We start from the raw sequence: 22760 nt of genomic DNA, 5'->3' as shown, positions 1-22760 counted from the left end.
CCACAACAGGAACTCCTGGAAAGGCATTATTTCAATGGGATGGGATAACCTTAGAAAATTAGTTAAATCCCAAGAGCTCAAGCTGGAAGGTGTCACGTTAAGAAACATATGCTTACTTGTTTCTTAACCTTAGAGCTGCTCTGAAACTCCACAGCACAGCTTGGAGAGCCCCGGCTTGGCTGGAGGCTTTTGGGGGAGGTTTCCCTCAGCTTTTCTTGAGAAACTTTTGAACTAGGGCTGCGGAAGCCTGTTTCAAGTGGTCAAGGAAGCTTTGTCAGGTGAAGCCAGTATTTCCTGCCAAATTCTGAGATAAAAATCAGGAGGTTTTAAAGGTAATTCAGGGTGTGGGGTGAGTGGAAAACAGGTGTCTCCAAGCCGTTCAACTGGAAATCTCGGCGTTTGCTTTGTGTACAGGTGGCACCTACCGCTGGCTTCCCCTGAGGTCACAAAGGCACTTTCTTCTCCAGGGCGAACCTTCCCCTCGGCCCTGCTCCTGTGTCCCAGTGGTCACCATGGCTGGAGGTGGCGGGAGGGGGAACCCTGGCTGGCCCGGCTTCTTCGCTGAGATCAAAGGAGCTTCTTCCCGGTGCCTTTTATTTCACATGGGACTGATGGAGATAAAACTTAGGAACCTGTGCCCCACTGGTTTGTTCTCGTATTCCTTGCACATTTGCCAGCTTGCGTTTAGAGGAGACCCCGAGGGGGGCAGTTGAAGAGCATTGCTCGCCTCCGGCTGGCCAAGCAGGGCCCCGGGGTGACCTGGGCCCGAGCTGTCACTCAAGAAAACTTTGGCACCAAGTAATGCTCATCTTCCTGAAAGGAGATCTGATCAAGGCAGACACCTCCTTCACCCCTGCTTGCAAGCAAATTCTTTTCAAATTGTGGTCAAATACGCAGGACTTACCATTGACTCTTTGAACCATTTTAAGTGTACACACAGTTCAGGAGACTTAACCCACCCACATCCTCGCGGGCTGTGTAGTCACGTATGGGTGCCACCACCATCTAGCTCCAGAATTCTCTTCGTCTTGCAAAACTGATGCTCTGCTGTGGTGTAGGTTGCAGACGCGGCTCGGATCCCGCGTTGCTGTAGCTGTGGTTTAGGCCAGTGGCTACAGCTCCGATTCGACCCCTAGCCTGGGAACCTCCATACACCGAGGGAGCGGCCCAAGAAATGGCAAAAAGACAGAAAACAAAAAACAAAAAACAGAAAACTGATGCTCTGTAACCATTAAATATGAACGCGCCCCGCCCCGCCCCCACCCTTGCTCCAGTAGTCACCTGTCTGCCTTCTGTGTCTGTGAGTCATATCTGCTCTAGGTTCCACACATAGGTAGGGTCATAGACTATTTGTCCTCTTGTGACTGCTCATTCACTCAGCGTAAGGCTGTCGAGGCTTATCCATGCTGTAGCATCTGCCACAATGTCCCTTTCCCAGGCTAGAGGTCAAATCAGAGCTACAGCTGCCAGCCTACACCACAGCCACAGCAACGCAGGATCCTTAACCCACTGAGCGAGGCCAGGGATTGAAGCTGCATCCTCATGGATACCAGTCGGATTTGTTTCACTGTGCCACCACGGGAACTTCCTGTCCCTCCTTTTTAAGGCTGAATAATTTTCCACTGTGTGTACGATACCGCATTTGTGTATCCATTCATCCATCTGTGGTCACGTGGGTTGTTTCCGTCTTTTGGCTCTTGGCAGTAATGCTGCTATGGACACGGTGTACAGGTATCTTTTCCTTTCATTTCTCTTGGCTGTGTACCCAGACGTGGAATTGCTGGGTCATCTGGTAGTTCTGTTTTTAATTTTTTGAGGAATTGTCATACTGTGCTCTGTAGCTGCATTATTTTGCTCCCTGTCCGACAGCACGCACGGGGTCCTGCTTCTTTCCATCCTCACCAGGGCATGTTTTTTCCTCCTTTTTATGTAGTCTGCCTTTTGAAAACTTCTCAGCACTCGCTTTCGGCAGCCCCAGGGTGTAGGTGTTGCTAGTTCCTGGAAGCGTGTTGCCAGGTGGGGCCCCGACCCCGTCACTTGCTAATAATTATAGAACAGCTTTGCTTCCAAATGGAGGTATCTTCAGATTTGCAAATATATTCCTCGGTGGAGAGGGTAGGGAAAGATCTCCAAGCAACTTGTGATTTTTTGTGGTGGAAAAATATACCCGCTGATCCCTTGGTGCCCGCAAAGGAAAGACCACAGGGCTGGAAGTTGAGGAATCTGAGTTCGGCTCTGTCTCTGCGGGGGTGGGGGTGGGGTGTCGGGGAGCTTAGCCTGCCTGGTAACCTTGAATTTACTCGTTAAGAGCGGGAGGGCTGCTTTGGTCTTGAGGACAGGAGCACAGAGCGGCGTTTCACTTCAATTATTAAAGATGCTCTTTCGGTTGCTCAGGATCGAGGCGGGCAGCCTTTATCTTTGGATGCTTGGAGCCGGAATTGGACCTTGCGGGTCACCTGAGCCAGTGTCCCCATCTCACGGACGAGAAGCTGGGCCGCAGAGATGGGAATCCCAGGCCGTTGGGAGGTTTTTCTTTCCTATGAATAAAAAACACTGGCCGGCAGGTCCTGAGGCCTTCCCAGGAGTGGGGCTGGCAGAGCCTTTGCTGGCGTCCCTGTCACTCGGGGTGACTGTAGCTCATACACAACTGTAGCTCATACACGAGGGCGATGAAGCTGGGGGAGGACGCCGTGGGGGGTGGGAGCGGGTCTCGACAGAACCAAAGCCGAGGTCAGATCCGGGATTGCGATCTTGGGCATTTGTTTCCTGGGGTGCTTTTGCTTGTCCTTGGGTGGTCTCATCTGAAAAGGCCTCACACCTACAGCGTTACCGTGAGAGTCACGTGGACACGAGGCCACGTATCTGAAAGAAATTGAGCAAAAATGTCATTTATACCACGGGCACCGCTGTGCAGCTAGAGGTTTATGTTTGTCCGTGAGTCCAGCGTGTTAAAATCTAGGTTGACTGTTGTGATGATAATTTCTCTTATAAAGTGATTTACTGGAAGAAGTATCAGGGTTACAGATAACCCTTCTCTATATTGTTCATCTTTTTAGGAACTGTCCTCCCCTCCCTTGCCCGGGGAAATTAACGTGCACTGCTAAACAGAGTTAAACTGTGCTGGATTTTATGTCGTTAAGTACCGGCCTTTGATAGCCGAGGCGGCTGCACTGCCAGGTCTGCCCCCCGCTGAGTGTCTTGCCCGCATTCTCATCTGAGGGAGGAAGTATGGTATCGATCCAGAGGGCATCACTTAAAATGGTACAGCACGAGTTCTGGCTGTGCCTCAGTGGTAACGAACCTGACGAGCAGCCACAAGGACGCAAGTTCAATCCCTGGCCTTGCTCAGTGGGTTAAGGATCCAGCTTTACCATGAGCAGTGGTGTAGGTTGCAGACGCAGCTCAGATCCCACATTGCTGTGGCTGTAGAATAGGCCGACAGCTGCAGCTCTGACTTGACCCCCAGCCTGGGAACTTCATATGTTGTAGGCATGGCCCTAAAATTCAAAAAAAAAAAAAAAAAAAGGTACAGCCAACCAGAGGGCTTTCTCATGCTCTTTTCTTTGTGGGTTTTGTTCGCGGCTTGTACATCTCTGGCTGGTTCTAATTCAGAATCAAATCAGCAGTTGGTGCGCACAGGCGGGGAGGCGTGTGAACAACCACATCTGAGCCTCGACGTCCTTTGTGTAGCAGGGCTGCTCACATCACTTCTGGTGACGTCATAGGGGTTGAGGTGACGCTTATGAAAGGTAGTTTTGTTTGGTTTTGTTTTCTTAACTTGAAAGGACAAGGCTTGATCCTTGGCCCCAAGGAGAATCTGGCTTCACCAAGTGACAGGAAAACCACATGGCGAAATAGACACATCAGAGCGAGAAGGTTGACGGTTACAAGCTGTGTAGGCCGAGGTTAAGCAGGGCCACGTTGGGGCATGCGCCGTGGTGATCGCTGGACTCGTACCTGAGGTGGGTGCGGTCAGGGTGCTCCCATGGGCTCTGAGGACTTGAGGGGGAGTGGCCGAGGCGACAAAGCGAGGTCAGGGACCCTGCGGTTGGAAGTCACAGTGTGCGAACCCTTTGTGCTCAGGTGATCGTTGAAATCATGTGGCCTCGCGTGGTGGGTGGTGTGGCCACTGAAGCAGAGCCAGGAAGGGTGGCCCGAGCAGGCTGGGCACCGGGCCAGCCTGGGTGTCCAAGTCCCATCAGGGCAGGTGACATTCCAAGGAACTAGAGGGTGGGGCGGGCCAGGCCCAAACGTCTCTGGGATTGTCCCTTTGCCTCATTTCTTCTGTCACTGCCGCCTTGCAGGCTGGGCATCCTTTCTTGTCCAAACCATCATCAACAGCCACCTACCGGTCGTCCTGCTTTCAGTTTCCTTTCTCACCGCGATGCTCTTTCTAAACTGTGGCTCCAGTCATCGTTTTGTGGTTCCCGAGTCCCCGAGCGCGTCACTTGCTACAAAGCACAGACTGACGCTCCCGGCAGGTGTCAGCTCTCGTCCTTCTCTGCTGCAGGCACCGTCCCCTGTGCCCGCGCACTCGCCTCGCCTGCGGCGTCCTGCACACGCAGACAGCATCTCAGCCCACCTCGCCCGCAGCCTGCTCCTCCAGGACTCACCGTTTCCCCTGGTGGTTTCCTTTAAAACCAAACAGACACAACCAAACAGACGTGCATTCTCTTCTCCTTCACCAGCCCAAGTCCCTGGGGGGGCGGGGGGGACAGGGCCTGTGTCTTCTTTATCTGTGTGTAGAGTAGACCCTGCTCCGGATGTTGCAGGCGTGGGCTTCAGCTCATCAGCGGGGCGGATGAACCGAGGCCCAGACACATCTCCCTGGAAACGGGAGCGCGTCAGGCAGGCAAGGCGAGGACCAGGAGTGCAGGTGGTCAAAATAAAAGTCACTTTTTTTCTTCTCAAGTAAAAAAAGTCTACTCTTTTCTTCATTTTGGCCACCCCATGGCATATGGAGCCCTGGGCCAGGGATCGGATCCATCCGAGCTGCCGTCTCGACCTAAGCCACAGCTGCGGCAACGCTGGATCCTTAACCCACTGTGCCAGGCTGGGGATCCTACCTGCATCCCAGCGCTCCCAAGATGCTGCTGATCCTGTTGCACCACAGCGGGAGCTCCAGTAGTCTTTTTTTTCTTTTTCCTTTCTAGTGCTCTTAAGTACTGACACCATTTGGTGTGGAGGGAAATACGAAGAGCTGTCAAACAGTCTCCCTTCTCCAGGGGTTGAGATCTGTCTGTAAAACCTGCCCATGTGACAGCAAGGCAGGTGGCGAGAGCCGTAAGGATGTATGAACAGGTGCTGTGCCCTCAGAGCAGGGCCCAGAGATGGCTGAGATGAGGCCTCGTGGGGTGGCCTGAGTTTGGGGCGTGGGCGCTGAGCAGGGTGTGCAGCCAGGAGCGCGAAGCGGGCATGTTCATCCCGACGTAAGTGTCTGTGTGTCTCGCTTGTTTCTGTGTTTTCTAGGCTCAAACCATGAACTACGTCGGGCAGCTGGCGGGCCAGGTGTTTGTCACCGTGAAGGAGCTCTACAAGGGGCTGAATCCCGCCACCCTGTCCGGCTGCATTGACATCATCGTGGTGCGGCAGCCCAACGGGAGCCTGCAGTGCTCCCCCTTCCACGTCCGCTTCGGGAAGATGGGGGTCCTGCGCTCCCGAGAGAAGGTGGTAAGTGACCTGGCGGCCGGCTTCTCTCCCGGGAAGGTCATCGCATTTCCGCGTTTCCGCGGCCTCGCGGAGCGCCCCGCCACCCCACGGTGTAGCCCTCGGGTGGTCCCTGAATTGCCGATTTTACCAACTCAGATTGTAGATTGTTCTGATTACTGTGGCTTCTCCAAGATTTCATGGCGTAAACTGTTTATTAAGTTCCTGGGTTCCCGGGGTCTGGAATTCAAACCAGGGACCTTGGGCTCTTGGCCCCCTGGGGCCTCAGCTAAGACCCTGGGCTGGGGGGCTGGACTCCTTCACAGGTGCACTTGCTCACAGGGCTGGTGGCCACACCGCCTCCCCCCGGCCTCCCCGTGCAGGCTGGGCTTCCCCACCACCGGCACCTGGCAGCAAGGACAAGCGTCTTCTTCTTCTGGCCCAGCCTCGGAGGTCACCCGGCACCACCTCTGCTGTGCTCCTCTCTTGGGGGCGGTCACAAGCCTGCGCGGATCCAGGGCGCTGGGGTGTGCGTGAAGCGGAGCGGGGGGAATAGACTCCGTCTCTTGATGGTGAAGAGTTTATAGGATGAGCGTGACCGCCGGAGATTGGGAATAGCGAGATTTTGGGGGACGTGTGTGTGTGTGTGTGTGATCAATGCGACCGAAGTGCTTGTACAGACCTGCCCCCCGCGCCCTGTCGGGTTTCCTCTTGCGAATGAAGTGTGTTTTTCCTTCAGGTGGACATAGAGATCAACGGAGAGTCAGTGGATCTGCACATGAAACTGGGAGACAATGGAGAAGCGTTTTTTGTTCAAGAGACTGATAACGATCAGGTGAGGAGAGCCGGGTGGTGAGCTTCCCCGTGGCGAGCTCCGAGCAGTGTCCGTCTCGGAGCTTCAGTGGCCGCGTGTGTGAAGTGATGCTGGCGCCTGGCTGTGGGGCTGAGGGCAGCGGAGCAGGCACCTGTACCAGGGCTCCGAGCCGGGCCGGGCGAGTGTGGCTGTGTCCACACAGACTCAGCAGTCCCGTCCTGCATCCGTGTGCTGTTTCTAGGGAGACGGAGGAACTGTTGTCCAAAGCAAACAGATTATCCTGTTTGTCACATCTCGGGGGGGCTGGAGGTTCTCATGTTTGTTTCGTGAGTGACCAGATCGCTTTTGTTTTTTACTAAAATTTTTTTAACATCTGTGAGCTAATTTTCCTACAGCATGATTTGTCCGTTTCAAGGGTACGGGTCTCTGGTTTTTGGGATTTTCAGAGATGTGTGTAACCATCACTATAGTCCATTTTAGAACATCTTTGTCATCTCAGAAAGAGACTCTGTACTCTTTAGCTGTCACCTCCCCTGCCCCTGAACCCGAAACCACCCCCCAACCACCCTGAGCCCTGAGCAACCGCTAATCTCCTTCCCGTCTCCACTGATTTCCCTATTCTGAACTTCCCTCTGAATGACCCAGAGTTAGTGGCTGACTGCTTTGTGCCTGACTCCTTTCATGCACCACGTTGTCTAACTCCGTCTGAGCTGTGACGTGTCTGTATTTCTTTTTTTTTAATTTTAATTTTTATTTTTTTGTCTTTTTGCCTTTTCTAGGGCCGCTCCCACAGCATATGGAGGTTCCCAGGCTAGGGGTCGAATTGGAGCTGTAGCCACCGGCCTACACCAGAGCCACAGCTACACGGGATCCGAGCCACGTCTGCAACCTACACCACAGCTCACAGCAATGCCAGATCCTAACCCACTGAGCGAGGCCAGCAATCGAACCTGCAACCTCATGGTTCCTAGTTGGATTTGTTAACCACTGCACCACGTCGGGAACTCCACGTAGTTCATTCCTTTGTATGGCTGGATAATATTCCACCGTGTCTGCCTGCCCTGTCGGTCTGTCTTTTCCTGTGTTGGTGGACACCCGGGTCTCTTCTCAGTATTGGCTGCTGTGAGTAACGCCGTGTGCAGGTTTTTGTATAGACGTGTCTCCTCTTGCGGGTGTACCCCTGGCCGGGGAATGGCTGGGTCGCCTGTTGCACTGTGTTTCCATTGGAGGAACTGCCAGGCTGTTGTCCAAAGCTGCTGCACCCTTTGCCTTCCCACCAGCGGGCGTGAGGGGCCCGACTAGTCTACTGCCTCATCAGTGCTTTGCCCTTGGACCCATGATTCCAGCCATTGCAGTGGGTGTGAAGTCATTACTCATCCCGGTCTTGGTTGGCATCTGCCCAGCGACTAACAATGTGGGGTATTTTTTCATGCGCTTTTTGGCCCTTGGTATGTATTCTTTGGAGGCATGTCTATTCAGATGTTTTGCTCATTTTTCATTGGGTCATTTGTCTTTTTATCATTGATTTGTAAGAGTTCATCATCTATTATAGACACAGGTGGTTTGTAAATATTTTCTTCCATAGCATGAATTGTCTTTTCCCTTTCTGGATGTTGCCTTTTGAAATACAACGTGTTTATTTTTCTTTTTAAAAATATTTTGTTTTACTTTATCTTATTTTATTTTTGGCCACGCCCATAGCACACAGAGCTTCCCAGGCCAGGGATCAAACCTGTGCCACAGCAGTAACCAGAGCCACAGGCATGACAATACCAGGTCCTTAACCCACTGAGCCGCCAGGGAACTCCAAAAGTTTTACCTTTTGATGAAGACCAATTTATCGACTCTTTCCTTCTGCTCCTGCTTTTGTTGTCACATCTGAGAATCCTTTGCCGAATTCAAGGTCATAAAGATGTACTCCTATGTTTTCTTCTAAGACAAACCACTTCTACTCTTGCATTAACTAAGAATGGTAGGGATTGGATGTAGGGATTACTCAGTAATGGCTCTGATCACCTCCAGGGTCTAAATCAAATGACCACAGTTTTCATTTCAGGACCAAACCGCCCGAGGCCCTGCTTCCTTCTGGTCTCTGCAGAGATGTGACACGTGGGGTCCGGCATCCTCGCCCTGTGCCTCTGTCTTCTGTGAGGACCCCGTGGCCATCGGGCACCCCCGCCTGTCTGCTCTTTACTTCCGCATTAAAAGGGAAGGCTGAGACCGAGTCACTGCTTTCAAAGGATGCTTTGGTAGAAACTCTTTCCCCTTCAAATGGACACTTGCTCTTTAACTTTTGTTTGCCCCTTTGCAGTTGACAGGTTTCAGGCTGTAAGAGCTCTTTAGCAGTTCTTATGGGAGTTCCTGTTGTAGCTCAGTGGGTTAAGAACCTGACCTAGTGTCTGTGAGGACAAAGGTTTGATCCCTGGCCCTGCTCAGTGGGTTAAGGATCTGGTGTTTTATGCCCAGCCATAAAACGAAAAGTAAAAATCAAGGTTCTTATTATTCTCTTAGGTCAGTGCATGTTGAAAATACATGTACACATTCTCTCTTACACACACACACACACACACACAAAACTGAGTCTGGTTCTCCTGGTCATAGGGTGCCTCGGAGCCCATTTTTTTTCCCTCTTTCCTCTGGGTCTTTCAGACCGAGTTGAATTTCAGTTGCCCGAAATAACTAATAAACCTCGCTCTGTTGTTACGTATGAACATGCAGGACTCAGGACAAAATGGCACTTAGTGGCCTACTGACTTGGTGACCACCTCCCGACTTCGGCGGCCCCGTCTCCAGATGACGGTGCCGGGTGGTGGCCCCGTGGTGGCCGCCATCCCCGGGTCTCGGGCTCCTGGACTAACACGGGCGGCCCTCGGCCCATCCTGCTCCTTCAGCCCAGGTCACGAGGCTCCTGTTGGACCTCTGTCCCGTCCTTTAGGAGGTGATCCCCACGCACCTGGCCACCTCCCCAATCCTGTCGGAAGGCGCCTCGCGGATGGAGTCCCAGCTGAAAAGGAACTCCCTGGATCGGCTACGGAGCCTGGACCCCAGCACGTCAGCCCAGGTCCTGCCCCCCGGCGAGAGCCCTTCCAGTGGCTCTTTGGTGAAGAAGAGACGGAAGAGGAGGAGGAAGTCCCAGCTGGACAGCCTGAAAAGGGACGACAACACGAACACGTCGGAGGACGAGGACATGTTTCCCATAGAGATGAGCTCGGACGAGGAGGCTGAGCCCCTGGACAGCAGTAGGTAACGTGCGTGGAAGGAAGGGCTGGGGCTAGAACCGGGTGAATTCGCTTCTTAGGACGATTCTTTTCTTTTTATGGCTGTACTTGTGGATGGAAGTTCCTAGGCTGGGGGTGGAATTGGAGCTGCAGCTGAGGCCTGCGCCACAGCCAGGCCAGATCTGAGCCGCATCTGCGACCTACACGAGACGCTGCAGCTTGTGGCAGCGCCGGGTCCTTAACCCACCAAATGCGGCTGGGGATCAAGCCCGCATCCTCACAGAGACAACATCGGGTTTTAACCTGCTGAGCCGCAACGGAAACTCCCCTTTCTTGCGATGATTCTTTTTGGTTGCTTGTTTTGACCACACCTGTATCGTGCGGACATGCCCGGGGCCAGAGATCAAACCCGTGCCACAGCAGTGATTGTGCTGGATCCCTAACTTCCAAGCCACCAGGGAACTCTGTTTTAGGATGATTCTTATAAACTTCCCTCTCCCCCTGAATTTCATATTCTATCATTTTGGAGCCCTGCACGCCGGATTCTAAAGTAGCACAAAGATGTGCTGTGACTTAGAGGGGGTCAGTGACACGGCCACATCCCCGGTGACAACTCCAGCTTCCCAGAGCAGAACCACGAAACAGGCGCTCAGCAAATGAATACTCCGTGCATGAAACCGTTGCTTGAGAAGCTACGTATCCTTATCTGAGCACCAGCTATGAGCGCGGCAGGTGGGCCAACCCGAAACTGGGGGCCACAGGTGAAGGGAGAGCACGCCCGCCTTCTCCCTTCTCAGTTTTTCTCTAGGTCCACGGTTGAATGCACACCTGTTGTGTTTTTCTTTGCTTCTCATCCTGTGGTGAAATCCTACATCTGTGTTATTACCATTTTGGTGCAAAATGCCACTTTTTAAAAGCCAAAACTCATTTGTAAAGAATATTCGATGTTTCAGATTTTTATGTAGTTCAGGGTAATTTTTTGTTTTGGTCGCACGCACGGCACTTGGAAGTTCCCAAGCCAGTGATGGAACCTGCGTCGTCACAGCAGTGACTCGAGACAGAGGAGGGGCAATGCTGGATCCTTAACCGCTAGGCCACCCGCTGACTCCAGGAATAACCTCCTGCTTCATGATGTGGAATAGGATTTTTTTTTTTTTTTCCTGGCTAAAAGTAAAGGCACATTGGCAGTGCCCATTTTCCTGACTGCGGCCTCTGAGCTACTGTGGGCTCGGGAAGCGGGTTGGTTGGGCTTATGACAGCCACCTTCCCTGCATGGCTTTTAATTCCAGAACTTCGTGTTAGCTATAACAGGGAGCATCAAAAAAAACAGAGACAGGTAGTTTCTGCAGGAGTAAAATAGCACATCATATTTTGTAACAAGCGTGCGATACCTGAAACAAGGTAGACTTGCCCCCATTCTGTAATTTGAAATTTACTTGAAATGTGTTTCTGCTAAATGGAACATTATGGCCATTGAGCAACGTGTTAGCTCACTCCTGCCTGGCAAGGGCTTCAAAGCTCTCTGTGTCCAGAGCTGGGCCCACCTACCTCTCAGGCTTTTGCAAGATGACGTGTGAGAGACAGTCTGTAGGGCGCTACAGTGCTCATAGCAGTCCGTGTGGTCCTTCAAGCCCATGTCCAAGTCCAGATTCTTGAGCCAAATCATGTCACATTTACAATTCAGCCGAAGCGTGGATACACAAAACGCATTTCTCTGAGTCCCTTTTTTCCTCTCCACCCCCTGGAATATGCCTGGGTGGCTTAAAAGGAGAGCACGCTGGTCCACAAAGCCCTTGGAGATTGTCCAGAAAAAAAATGGAAGCTTGCCTTTGTAATGAAGCCAACGCTAATAATTCTTTGACGTGCATCATTTTTTTTTCTTTTTCTCCAGAACTCTTTCTAGTGAGATCCCTCCATTCCAGGAAGATGTCCCTAAAGAAAACCTGTCCCCAGTCGTGACTTATCCCCAGTCGGCCTCGTACCCTAATTCCGACAGAGAGTGGTCACCCAGCGCCAGGTGAGTGGCCGGTGTGGCTCAGCTGTCCTGGCCTGGAGGATTCCAGGTCCGTTACAGGAAGCAGGTGTAATCAAATAGTGAAATCTAAATAAAAATAGAATAACGAGGACCTGTAAACTCAACTTAGAACAGAAAGTCCAGATCCGGATGAAACGCAGAACACATGCAGATGGCCACGGATGATTTCAGAACCGAGCTGCAGATACGGGTCTTAGCATCCTGAGGGCACGAGGACAGGGAAGCCTTTTGCTAAGTTACGTAAAGCTGATTGTCAACAGGAGAAGGCAGATGACAGACCCTTTCTGGATACTGAGCCCTCAAGTGAGATTCAAGAGCAGAGAGGTGGCTTCAAGGGCCCCAAGGTCATTTGGGGCTGTTGGAATGATGCCTTCTGCCCCTGTCAAATCTGTCCTGCTGAATTCAAGAATATTTATCTCCCGGGAATTCCCGCTGTGGCTCGGTGATAAAGAAACCGACTAGTATGTGTGAGGAGGAGGGTTCCATCCCTGGCCTCGCTCCATGGGTTAAGGATCTGGCCTTGCTGTGAGCTGTGGTGTAGGTCGCAGATGCAGCTCGGCTCCCATGTGGCTGTGGCTGTGGTGTAGGCTGGCAGCTGTAGCTCCAGCATGACCCTAGCCTGGGAATTTCCATATGCTATGGGTGCGGCCTGAAAAAGGAAAAGAAAAAGAGAAAAACAAAGTTGGTTCTTGGGTAGCAGAATATCTTAGTTATTATAATGTAATAGTATCATGACAGTGTGTGGCCCCCGAAGGGCCGGAGCACCCAAACAGATGCGGAGTATATCCATGGTGTTAAAATGTCATCCCAGAGGGGGGCTGTTGTGAACACAAGAGGTTTCAGGGGTGTGGCGATAATAGAGAAAAGGTTAGGAAGCAGCGGTCTAAAGGACAGGGGCATCCGTGGGTTATTCTCACCCCTGACGTGTTCTGGTCTAAAGTGGAAGGTGTAGGGGCCCCTAAGCTCTGGCAGGTGCTGCAGAAGCCTTCTCCTTCCTGAAGCCAGCTTCTCATAAGCACCATTCCCGGTTCCAGCCTGCCTGGAGTTATCTCGTTGATGAGACAGCACGATTGGAAGTATGTGCTGAATGTGAGTTGCTAGCCAGGACCGTGTCAATGAGTGTGCACCAGCCAGGGTGGGGCTGGGGCCCTCTGGAGTCCCCTCACGGAGGTCGCTCTGTCCTCGGGCCAGCTCTGTGCCTTAGCGACATAAGGCAGCTATGCCTGTAAAGAAAACATTTCTAGTAACCAGCCTTAAAAAGCAAAAAGAAACCGATGAAATTCATTTTGATGATCTATTTCCATGATCCCAAATATTTTCACTTCAAGCAATCAGTTTTTAAAAAGTGATTGAGCAGTTTCGCATTCTTATTTTCATAAGCCTTTGAAGTTGTGTATCTCACAGCTCAGTTTGGACCAGTCACGTTTCAAATACGCAGTAGCGGAAGTTCCTGTTGTTATTCAGCAGTAATGAACCCAACTAGTATCCCTGAGGATGCGGGTTCGATCCCTGGCCCTGCTCAGTGGGTGAAGGATCCCGCTTTGCTGTGAGCTGTGGTGTAGGCCGGCAGCTGCTGCTCCGATTCGACCCCTAACCTGGGAACTTCCATACGCCACAGGTTCGGCCCTAAAAAGACCAAAAAAATAAAAACAAAACTCAATAGCCACACGCAGCCTGTGGCTATCATACTGGGCAGAGCAGGTAGTAAGACTTTTCTAGAACCTCATCAGTCTCTCTTTAGATCTGTAGCATTAAACCCTAAGGAGTGAAAAACATAGTCCTTTAGGAAGAGAATCATGTCAATGATTTAGAAACCACTCATAGGTAGAAAAAAGTCTGTTGAAACACTCTGCATTAATTTTAAGAACACAAAACAGGTGTTTTAAACACAATGCTGAGTATGTTTCCCTGTCTTGCATGTTTGCTCAGTGAATCCAAAATAATGACCCCGTAGATCAGGTGATCTGACCGCTGTTAAAGGCCATTACAATTAGGGTAAATAGCAGTTCCCATTGTGGCTCAGCAGGTTACGGACCTAACGCTGTCTCCACGAGGACACAGGTTCGATCCCTGGCCTTGCCCGATGGGTTAAGGATCTGGCGTGGCTGTGGCTGTGGTGTAGACAGCAGTCATAGCTCCACGTCAACCCCTAGCCTGGGAACTTCCATATGCCGCAGGTGCAGCCATAAACAAAACAAAACAAATTGGGGTAAGTAGATACATTTCCATGCTTGGGACTCTGTATGTTACCTTTAAAGGGACAATTGGCAGCCCAGATGACCAAGCATTTTGGAGTATGTCATTTGATTAGGCACTAAATTCTGCCCTGAGAAACGCGGTCTTTGGGGGGGGCAAATGGATGAAATAGAAAGTGAAATGGGTGTCTTGGCAGTTTCCTGTTTTTGTGATTCAGAAGACTCATGTTGATTTCCTAGTGGTGTCAGCACGTGGTCTTCTGCTGTGGTCAGACGCCCAAGGACTCACTTTCTTCCAGATGCCAGTGTTCAGAGCAGTCAAAGAACAGATGCGACATTTTGCTGAATGTAATTGACGTCTGATTTCTCTCTCTTTTATTGTGGATCACGTGGCATGCAGTAACCTGCTAGACGGCAGGAGGGCCCCCCCTCATCTCGCGGTCGTGGCCGAGGGGGGTCTTTCTAGCTCTTGCCCGCCGCAGTCCTCCCACTTCCACGCTTCGGAAAGGTAGAGGGGCTATTTTCCCACCGTGGATGCCTTCATGATAAAAACTGATCTAACTCTTACAGATATGTCTTGCCATTAACCCAATTACTTATGTGGAGAAATACACGAAGAGTCTATGAAATCAGGATTTTGATCTAACTCTTACCGATCTGTTTTACCAACTAACCAAATTATTTATAAGAAAATACCCATAGATTATTTCTTTTCCTTTCGTTGTAAGCATCCACAGATGATGAGCTTTTTTAAAGTACTAAATTTGACTCTCTGGAACTTATGGTTAAGCGCATAATTCTTTCTAATTTTGTGAAGTGCTTTGAAAAATGGAATAATGAATTGAACATTGGGAATATGACCTTTGTTTCATGTCTGGGGTTGTTCAAATAAGTTTACGAGACATTTTCTAGAATGTTGCTTAAGCATGTGGAGAGTTATTATTAGAACTCATTAAAGGGAGTTCCCTGGTGGCCCAGTGCTTAGGGGCCTGGTGTTGTCACAGCTGTGGCTCAGGTCACAGCTGTGGCGTGGGTTTGATCACTGGCCTGGGAACTTCTCTATGCCGTGGACAGAGCCAAAATAAAAAAATAAGAACTCATTAAGTAGCTTATAGACTTCCTGAGTGAAAGAGTGAGATGCTGCCACAGCATTTGTAGAGGAGAATTTTGTAGAACTGCATCAGATGGACCTGAAGGTTTGGGATCCTGGGTTTGAGCTTTCATTTGAAGCAGAAGCCTTGGAGTCCAGCCTCCATCCCTTCCGTGTCGCCCACGTGTTGACCTGCCTGCTTTGCGGACTTACAGGGTCTATTTCATTAACTTTAACAGGGAAGCTGGGAAATTTTTTCTTTTTGATTAAAGAACCAAATCCCAGGTTGTACCCCACTCACAGTTTACCAGTGCAGAAGAAAGGCATTTAAAAATGAGGGCAGAGTCCTGTTGTGGCTCAATGGGTTACGAACATGACTAGTATCCATGAGGACTCAGGTTCGATCCCTGGCCTCGCTCAGTGGGTTAAGGATCTGGTGTTGCTGTGGCCATGGTGTAGGCCGGCAGCTGCAGCTCCCATTGGACTCCTAGCCTGGGAACCTCCCTATGCTGCAGGGTGGCCCTGAAAATAAAATAAAATGAGGCCAACTAAGCTGTGAGCAGTTATAACTCATGTCCCTAAATGGGACCAGCAAAAAATGCTTAAAACTGTGATGGTTCATAAATGCGTTATTTAGGAAAATCCATCAGTGACCTTGAAGCATACATTTTTGAACAACCCTTGATCTTCAAAGTCTAATATTTGATAATGGGATGTTTTGGAATCACCGATTACACTCAGCGGTGGGAGTCTTTTCTCTGATTCATCTTCCGTCTGAATTTCCTCAGCGAGCAGCACAGACTGTGCATGGGTACTTGGCTGCAGCATCCTTTTGAGAGGCTGGCATGGCCTGGGGGCGGCATTCACCGTGGCGGCAGGCAGATGGGAGAGGTGGCTGGCCCTTCGTGAATATGGATTTGCCCACCTGAATGCTCAGTGCAAACCATACGGCCTGTAGCTTTTTTCACAGGATGAGAACATTAGAGTTTCTGGTGTTGGGTGGGGAGACAGAAAGCCCAGTTCAGTGCTCGCATTCTAGATCGGGAGTCAGCAAATGGCAGCCCGTGGCCCAAATCCGGCCTGCGCTCTGCTTCTGTGGTTTCAGGGGGCACAGCCAGCTTGATTCCATCTCTCCTGGGGCTGCTGCTTTTGCACAGCAGATCAGAACTGAGTAGTTGCTGCGGAGATCACATATACCCCAAGCCTGGCCGACTTGCTGTCTGGCCTCTTAGCGAAAAGCTTTGCTGCCACCAGACTCCAGAGCAGGCTCAGGCTAAAGGGCTTTGTTTAGGGCAGTGGTGAGACAATGTATTGTTGCAAAGAATTTATAACAACGTATACATGAATTGTATTCTTTTAAAACAAGCGATTTGAGGTTTGGGTGCAGGACAGTTGAGGGTTGGAAGCCAGTTACCATGGGTCTCCTGTGAAGATTCTGGAGAAAGATTGGCCCAGGTCCCACCCGTCGGTCCAGGACCCCTTGGTGGAGGCCACGGCGCCCCTCTGCACACCTCACTGGTCTCAAACATGTGATTGTGGACACTTGGGTGCCAGGAAAGCACAGGCTCTTTGGAGGAAAGTAGGATTATGAGACCCGAGGAAGCAAGAGAGGTTGAAAGGTGATGGCGTGTGGCGTGTCCACTAGTCCTTCTCAGAGGACGGCTTCCTTAGGGGCCGAAGAGTGTGCGTGTATTTGTGTGTGCATGTGTGTATTTGTATTTGCATTTGTCTGTGTATGTGTATTTGTGTGTACATATGTGTATTTGTATTTGCATTTGTATGTATGTGTGTGTGTGTATATATTTATGTGTGTGTTTGTGTATTGTGTGTATGTGTGTGTATTTGAGTTTGTGTGCATATGCATTTGTGTGTACGTGTTTGTGTATATGTGAGTGTATTTGAGTGTGTGTGTATTAGTGTCTGTGTGTGTTGTGTGTATATGTGTGTTTGTGTCTGTTTATTTGTGTATGTGTATTTATGTGTGTGTGTCTGCGTATATGTGTGTTTGAGTCTGTTTATTTGTTTATATATTTATTTATTTATTTTCCTTTCTAGGACCTCATCTGTGGCATATGGAGGTTCCCAGGCTAGGAGTCGAATCGCAGCCACAGCTGCCGGCCTTCACCACAGTCACAGCCACGCCAGATCTGAGCTGCATCTGCGGCCTACACCACAGCTCACGGCAAAGCTGGATCCTTAACCCACTGGGTGAGACCAGGGATCGAACCCTCAGCCTCATGGTTCCTAGTCAGATTCACTTCCGTTGCGACACGATGGGAACTCGTTGTGTAATGTATATTTATATGTGTGGGTTTGTGTGTGTGTGTATTTATTTGCATATGTATATGTGTGTGGGTTTATGTGTGTGTATGTTTGTGTCTGTTTATTTGTGTATGTGTATGTGTGTGTGTCTGTTTATTTGTGTGTGTGTGTTTGAGTCTGTGCATATGTATTTATGTGTGTGGGTTTGTATGTGTGTGTGTTTGTGCCTGTTTATTTGTGTATGTGTATGTGGGTTTGTGTGTGTGTGTGTGTCTATTTGTGTGTGTGTACTTATGTGTGTGGGTTTGTGTGTGTGTATGTTTGTGTCTATTTGTGTATGTGTATTTGTGTGTGTGTGTGTGTGTGTGTAGAGGTGCCCCATCACTTACTCTCCCACAACACGCTGTCTCCGGAGCCTCCTGTCCACCGACTGGCCGAGCAGAGCCTGAGGCCGCAACGTGCTGTTTGCGGGGACAGCGGGCCGCGGGCGCCGTGGGAGGAGGAACCAGCCCGCAGCCGCCTCAATGGGATGTGAAGCGGAGAAGCATCTAGTCTGGTCCACGTGGCTGGACTCGAGGGAGGCAGGATCCCTTTAGCCATCAAGGGCCCCTGTTGGTTTGAGACGGGAGATGAGTCATCCACAAGCTCTCCTTGTCCTGATGGGATGGTTGTGTCCCCTGGGCGCTGACATCTCACGGATAAACGGGACCAAGCACAAGGATGAGAGGTGGCTTGGGCTGTGTGGTCCGTGAGAGAAGGAGCAGAAGGAGAATTGGACGGGGGGGGGGGCTTGCTTTCCCGTTTTATTGCAAATGGGCACCTTACTCCAGAGGAAATGGTGCAGGAGATGAAAGACCAGAACTACCTGAATGGCTCTTTTCTCTCGTCTGTGTGTTGTGTGGAATGTGCCGTGAGGCTTTTCTAGAGAAGCTGGCGGTTACCGAGGCTGGACGGAGGTCCGACCGCTCAGAGTGAAGGTGGAGAGCAGCAGAGACGTGAGCACAGGTTCGAGCCACTTAAAAGCTGCTCTGCGAGTTGTGCATCACGGTGTGTCTTTCCTCTGCAGATGGGACTCTTTGCGGTATTCCTGGAAGAGAGAGTATCTGGCAGAATCTCAGCTTGGGCGCTCCCGTCCTGGTAGTGAGTTATTGGTGGCATCGGCATTTGTGGTGCAGGTGGCACGTGAGGCAGTTTCCGTGTTTTGAAAGCCAGTGCATGTTGATAAATATGTTCGATATAGGATGTAATTGGTGCGTGTCTGAGGGGCCAGGACCCTTTCGCCGCTGTCTGAGAGTGGACAGATTTGATGTGGAGACAGGGGTGGCAGGAGAGTTGAGGTCAGGGTGAAACAGGAAAGACGGGGGATTTGAGGTAACCACAGACTCTTTCTTTTCCTGTTCCATCTCTCTCTGTTTTCAGTTTCCCCCTTTCAGTGCTGCTTCTTCTCATCTTTACTTACTTGGAATTAGGCCATAGGTTGGGACAGGGCTACCCAAACCGGGAGCATCTTCTTCCTGGCTGTGCGTTCTGTCGCCCCCTGGTGGCCTCAGAGGACATAGTCAGGAAGCCGAGCTCCTAAGGCCGTGGTGGGTGCATTTTCTGGTCTAGCTAAACATTTGGGCCAAAACCACTTTTCTCTTCCCACTTTAATGAAGCATTTGTGTTTCCTTAAGTCCTTCAGTTTCCCGGCCTTCCACACCTAAAAGTGATTCAGAATTGGTCAGTAAGTCCGCGGACAGGACAATGCAGAAGAACAACCTTGAAATGCTGTGGCTCTGGGGGGAGCTGCCGCAAGCCACAAAGGTAAGCTTTTTCCCTCTCAATTCTGCCACATGCCAAAGGTAGTTTCTAAAAACAAGAAATGGGCAGTCTTTTTTTTTTTCCAAGAAATTTTATTTCATATTCCCGTGTGTTATAAGAGTCTTAAATTACATTATTATATTGTAAGCTTTTTTTTTTTTTAATACCATAAGGCCGTCGGAAGATGCTGTGGCCTCTTGTATCCCCAGTAAATCTTTGTGATATGAGTAAATGAATGAGTGAAGATAGGAAGCATTGCTCTTATGACTCAAGAGGGGCCGCCCTTTGGAGAGTAGGTCTGTTGAGGCTAAAGTCATGGCTTCATTCCCTTTGTAGGCTGACTTTAGCTTTTATGGAAAGTGCTGATTTCTCTGTCCCCAAGCGGTGAGTGCTGGCCCAGCCGACCATCTTTACAAATGCACAGCATTTGCGGCTGGAGAAATGGCCCGAAAGTGCAGACCCTTCATCTCTGCTGGCAAAAGAGTTCCGACCACAGATCCAGTGTTGCATTGTTTTCATTTGTGCCGGAAGCTGTGGGATCAGATACAGAAATGCCTCTCCTGTCCCCACTTGCTGGCCCGCAAATGACACCTTGGTTTTTGTTGGGATTCATCTTTTCTGTAACTGGAAACCCCTTGGAGAGGGAGAGTCAGGAATGCTAATTTCCCTCTCCTGGGAGCCAGCCACCAAATCTGCACTTGTTCCCTCATATCTGGGGGCGGGGGGGGGGGTGACCTTCACTGAAATAGGCAGAGAAATGCCCAGATGCTAAGGACAGAGCTCCGTAAGTGTTCTCACAGCGAACCCCTCCCTGGGCCTTATACTCACACCAGGAATTGAGCCCGAATCCCAACTTGGAAGCCACCTCCCCCCAAGCCTTTTCAGTTATTGACCCCCCCCCCACAAGGATAAACCCAATCTTGACTCCAACAGCAGAGATTAGTTTTGCAAGATGCATTGTGTTATTGTGCATAATTACAATTCTCTTAGGATTCTAGCACTGAGAACACCCCGTGTGAGTACACTTCTCCTTCTCTGGCTGGGCGTCTGTGTTACATTACTCAGTGCATTCATTTCTCTCGCACCGTTGATGATGGTTATTTACTTATTTATTTTTTAGGGTCGCACCCGTGGCATACGGAAGTTCCCAGGCGAGGGGTTGAATTAGAGCTGCAGCGGCAGGCCTACACCGCAGCCACAGCAACGCCAGATCCGAGCTGCCTCTGCGACCCAGGCCGCAGGTTGCGGCAGTGCCGGGTCCGCAACCCACTGAGCGATCCTGCATCCTCATGGACACTGTGTCGGGCTCTTAGCCCACTGAGCCACAACGGGAACTCCGAACTCCGGCAGTTGGTGTTTTATATGAAAGTTCATTTGCTTTGGAACCACTGTTCTTGGTTTTCAGACCTCTCGGCAGGTGCAGGAATCACCAGCTGCCTCCCGAGGCTATGTTACAACCTGCCAAGCGAGGGGCCGGTTCTGTAGACCCTTAACTGAGCCCAGTGGTTTTCTGGTCCACTCAGCTCTCCTCTGACCGTCTCTCCTTCCCTCCCCGCCCCTTTGATCCAGTCATCTCCACTCAAGCTGAAAGACTCCAGCCCGTTGAACAGCAGGAAAATCTATGATAAAATGCACTTTCAAGCCATTCACAGTGAATCTTCGGACGCGTTCAGCGACCAGTCACCGACGGGGGCGCGGGAGTCCCCGGTGCCGCCGCTCTTGGAGCAGAGCAAGCCCCAGGCCGAGATGCCGTTTGCGAACGAAGAAGACGTTGAGGCCTTAGGGGCTGCGGCCCCGCCTCTACCCACCATCGAAGAGCCCAAGCCCCTCTCTGCCAGCACCGCCCCGTCTGTGAGCAAGACAGACTCGCCTTCGAGGAAAAAGGGTGAGAAAGCTGGGCTTCCAGCTGCCTCCCTGCGCACCTGGGGCTCTGCACACCGCGGTTTCTCCCCCTGAGTTCAGGATGCTTCCGAGTGGACTCAGGGCATCTCTTCAGGCTGTGCCCTTTGGCTGAATCCTCAGAATTTAGCCATAGAAACCCCGACGTGAAGGAGGCCTTGGGCATCGCCGCGTGGGCCCCTCCCCATACAGGTCGGGGTGCTGGGGACCGCACATGCTGGGGCTCCCTCCAGGGGAAGCCGATTATCAAGCTAGTCCGCGTCCCCTCTCCTTGCCCCCAGGTTCCCTGTTGTAATTTCCGTGTCCCGTGTATCACTACCTGTTTGGTTTTTTTTGCCTGACCTCCTTACAAAAAACGTGACCTCTGTGGGGTCAGGCATCTTTCTGGTCTGTTTCCCTGTTCCTTGGTGCTTAGAACAGAGGCTGTCACGTACACAGAGGTTAATGTCTCCTGCGATGCCTGTCCCAAGCTGTGACCTTAAGTCCGTCCATCAGCCACGTGGCTTTGGGACCTGCTCCTCCCTCAGAAGCAGATAGGAAGTCTCGGCCGCGGCGCCCAGGGACCGATGTGCAGTGTTTAGGATGGCGTATTGATGGGGAAGAGTTGATGAAAACTTTGTTATTTAGTAATAATAACAACATACCACGAAATTGTTATTTAGTAATAGTAAGAAAATAACAGAGCAATAACAAAATAGTATTTAGTAATAATAACAAAATGTAAAAACAACAAAATAACAGCAAAATAATAGCAAAATACCAAAATAATAACCAAGTACTGACAAGAGGAATAATGCAATCACGTCAATGTATTGAGTACTCAGTACCCTTCAGGCCCTTCACAGCTGGGCGGCTGAGGCTCCGGCCACAGGCTGGGCGACATCCCGGCCATCGGCCTCCGAGGGGCTTTGGTACAGCCGACCCCCTGCCTCTGGTGATGCCCGCCAGCGCGGGCGCTTCTGACAGAGCTGCACGCGGTCTTTCTAGAGAAGCTCAGAGGTCCCGGAGGCTGTTTCTGGGACGGTGCCCCTGATTTGACCCGTTTGTCTTGCAGACAAACGAAGCAGACACCTCGGGGCCGACGGCGTCTACTTGGATGACCTCACAGACATGGACCCCGAAGTCGCCGCCCTGTATTTCCCCAAAAAGTAAAGCTTCTCTTTATTCTTCACTTCATTTCCTATAATCCGAACATCCCGGAGTCCGGTTTTTCCTTCTATTTGATCAGAAAGGGGGTGAGAAAAGGCCGCGGAGGCTCACGCTTTATCGTGAGAACTGCCCCCTAAAAGCAGTGGGCGCTCCGTGGATGTGAGCGTGTGGACGTGTCCCCCGGGGCTGGCTCCTGTGCAGGAACGCAGGCACGAGGCCATGTCCCTGATGACGGGGAGGTGACGTCCCAGTGGTCGGTGGCCCGCAACCCAATTCAGTGTCAAAGAGCAGGTGGCTGCGCGGCCCTGTCCCTCCCCCCGGGGTGGGGGGGGGTTCCGCAGGCTGTCGGGGGCCCACCTTCAGTTCTCCCAATGGGCAGGGAGGGCCAGCTCCTGGCGGCGGTCACAGGACTGTGGCCTCTGAGGACAGCAGTGCTTCCTCTGCAGGGGTTCCACATGCACCTGGGAGAGGGTGCAGAGAGCTGTGTAGACTCAAAGTGCTTGCTTTCTTCCTAAGGTCATGCATTTACCTTGTCTATTTTTGTCGTGGTGCCTTAATGAAAGCCTGTCCTGGGGTGAGATCCATTGCTCCTCTGGTTGCTGGCGTCCCTTGATGTCTCTGTGAGATGAGACAAGGGACAGCCTCACAGCCG

The 22760-nt window shown here is 51.1% G+C and overlaps 1 protein-coding gene across 4 annotated transcripts in view; it reads left to right on the top strand.

Annotated features, from left to right (window-relative positions):
- The window catches only part of LPIN1 (lipin 1), a 135186-nt gene that overhangs the window by 68097 nt on the left and 44329 nt on the right, over positions 1-22760 (top strand). For 2 of the 4 annotated variants that reach the window (XM_047782622.1, XM_047782624.1), the window contains 8 exons: positions 5470-5670; positions 6386-6481; positions 9396-9703; positions 11570-11695; positions 14309-14416; positions 18934-19063; positions 20630-20945; positions 22014-22107. In XM_047782622.1, coding sequence (XP_047638578.1) covers positions 5470-5670; positions 6386-6481; positions 9396-9703; positions 11570-11695; positions 14309-14416; positions 18934-19063; positions 20630-20945; positions 22014-22107 — 1379 coding nt within the window. The remainder of the gene's footprint in view (positions 1-5469; positions 5671-6385; positions 6482-9395; positions 9704-11569; positions 11696-14308; positions 14417-18933; positions 19064-20629; positions 20946-22013; positions 22108-22760) is intronic. The other 2 variants (XM_047782623.1, XM_047782625.1) reach the window with 1 other exon arrangement.

Source organism: Phacochoerus africanus, chromosome 5, assembly GCF_016906955.1.
Source record: "Phacochoerus africanus isolate WHEZ1 chromosome 5, ROS_Pafr_v1, whole genome shotgun sequence".
Taxonomy (NCBI): domain Eukaryota; kingdom Metazoa; phylum Chordata; class Mammalia; order Artiodactyla; family Suidae; genus Phacochoerus; species Phacochoerus africanus.
The sequence above is the reverse complement of the archived record's forward strand: the minus strand, read 5'-3'. Positions and strand labels throughout refer to the sequence as shown.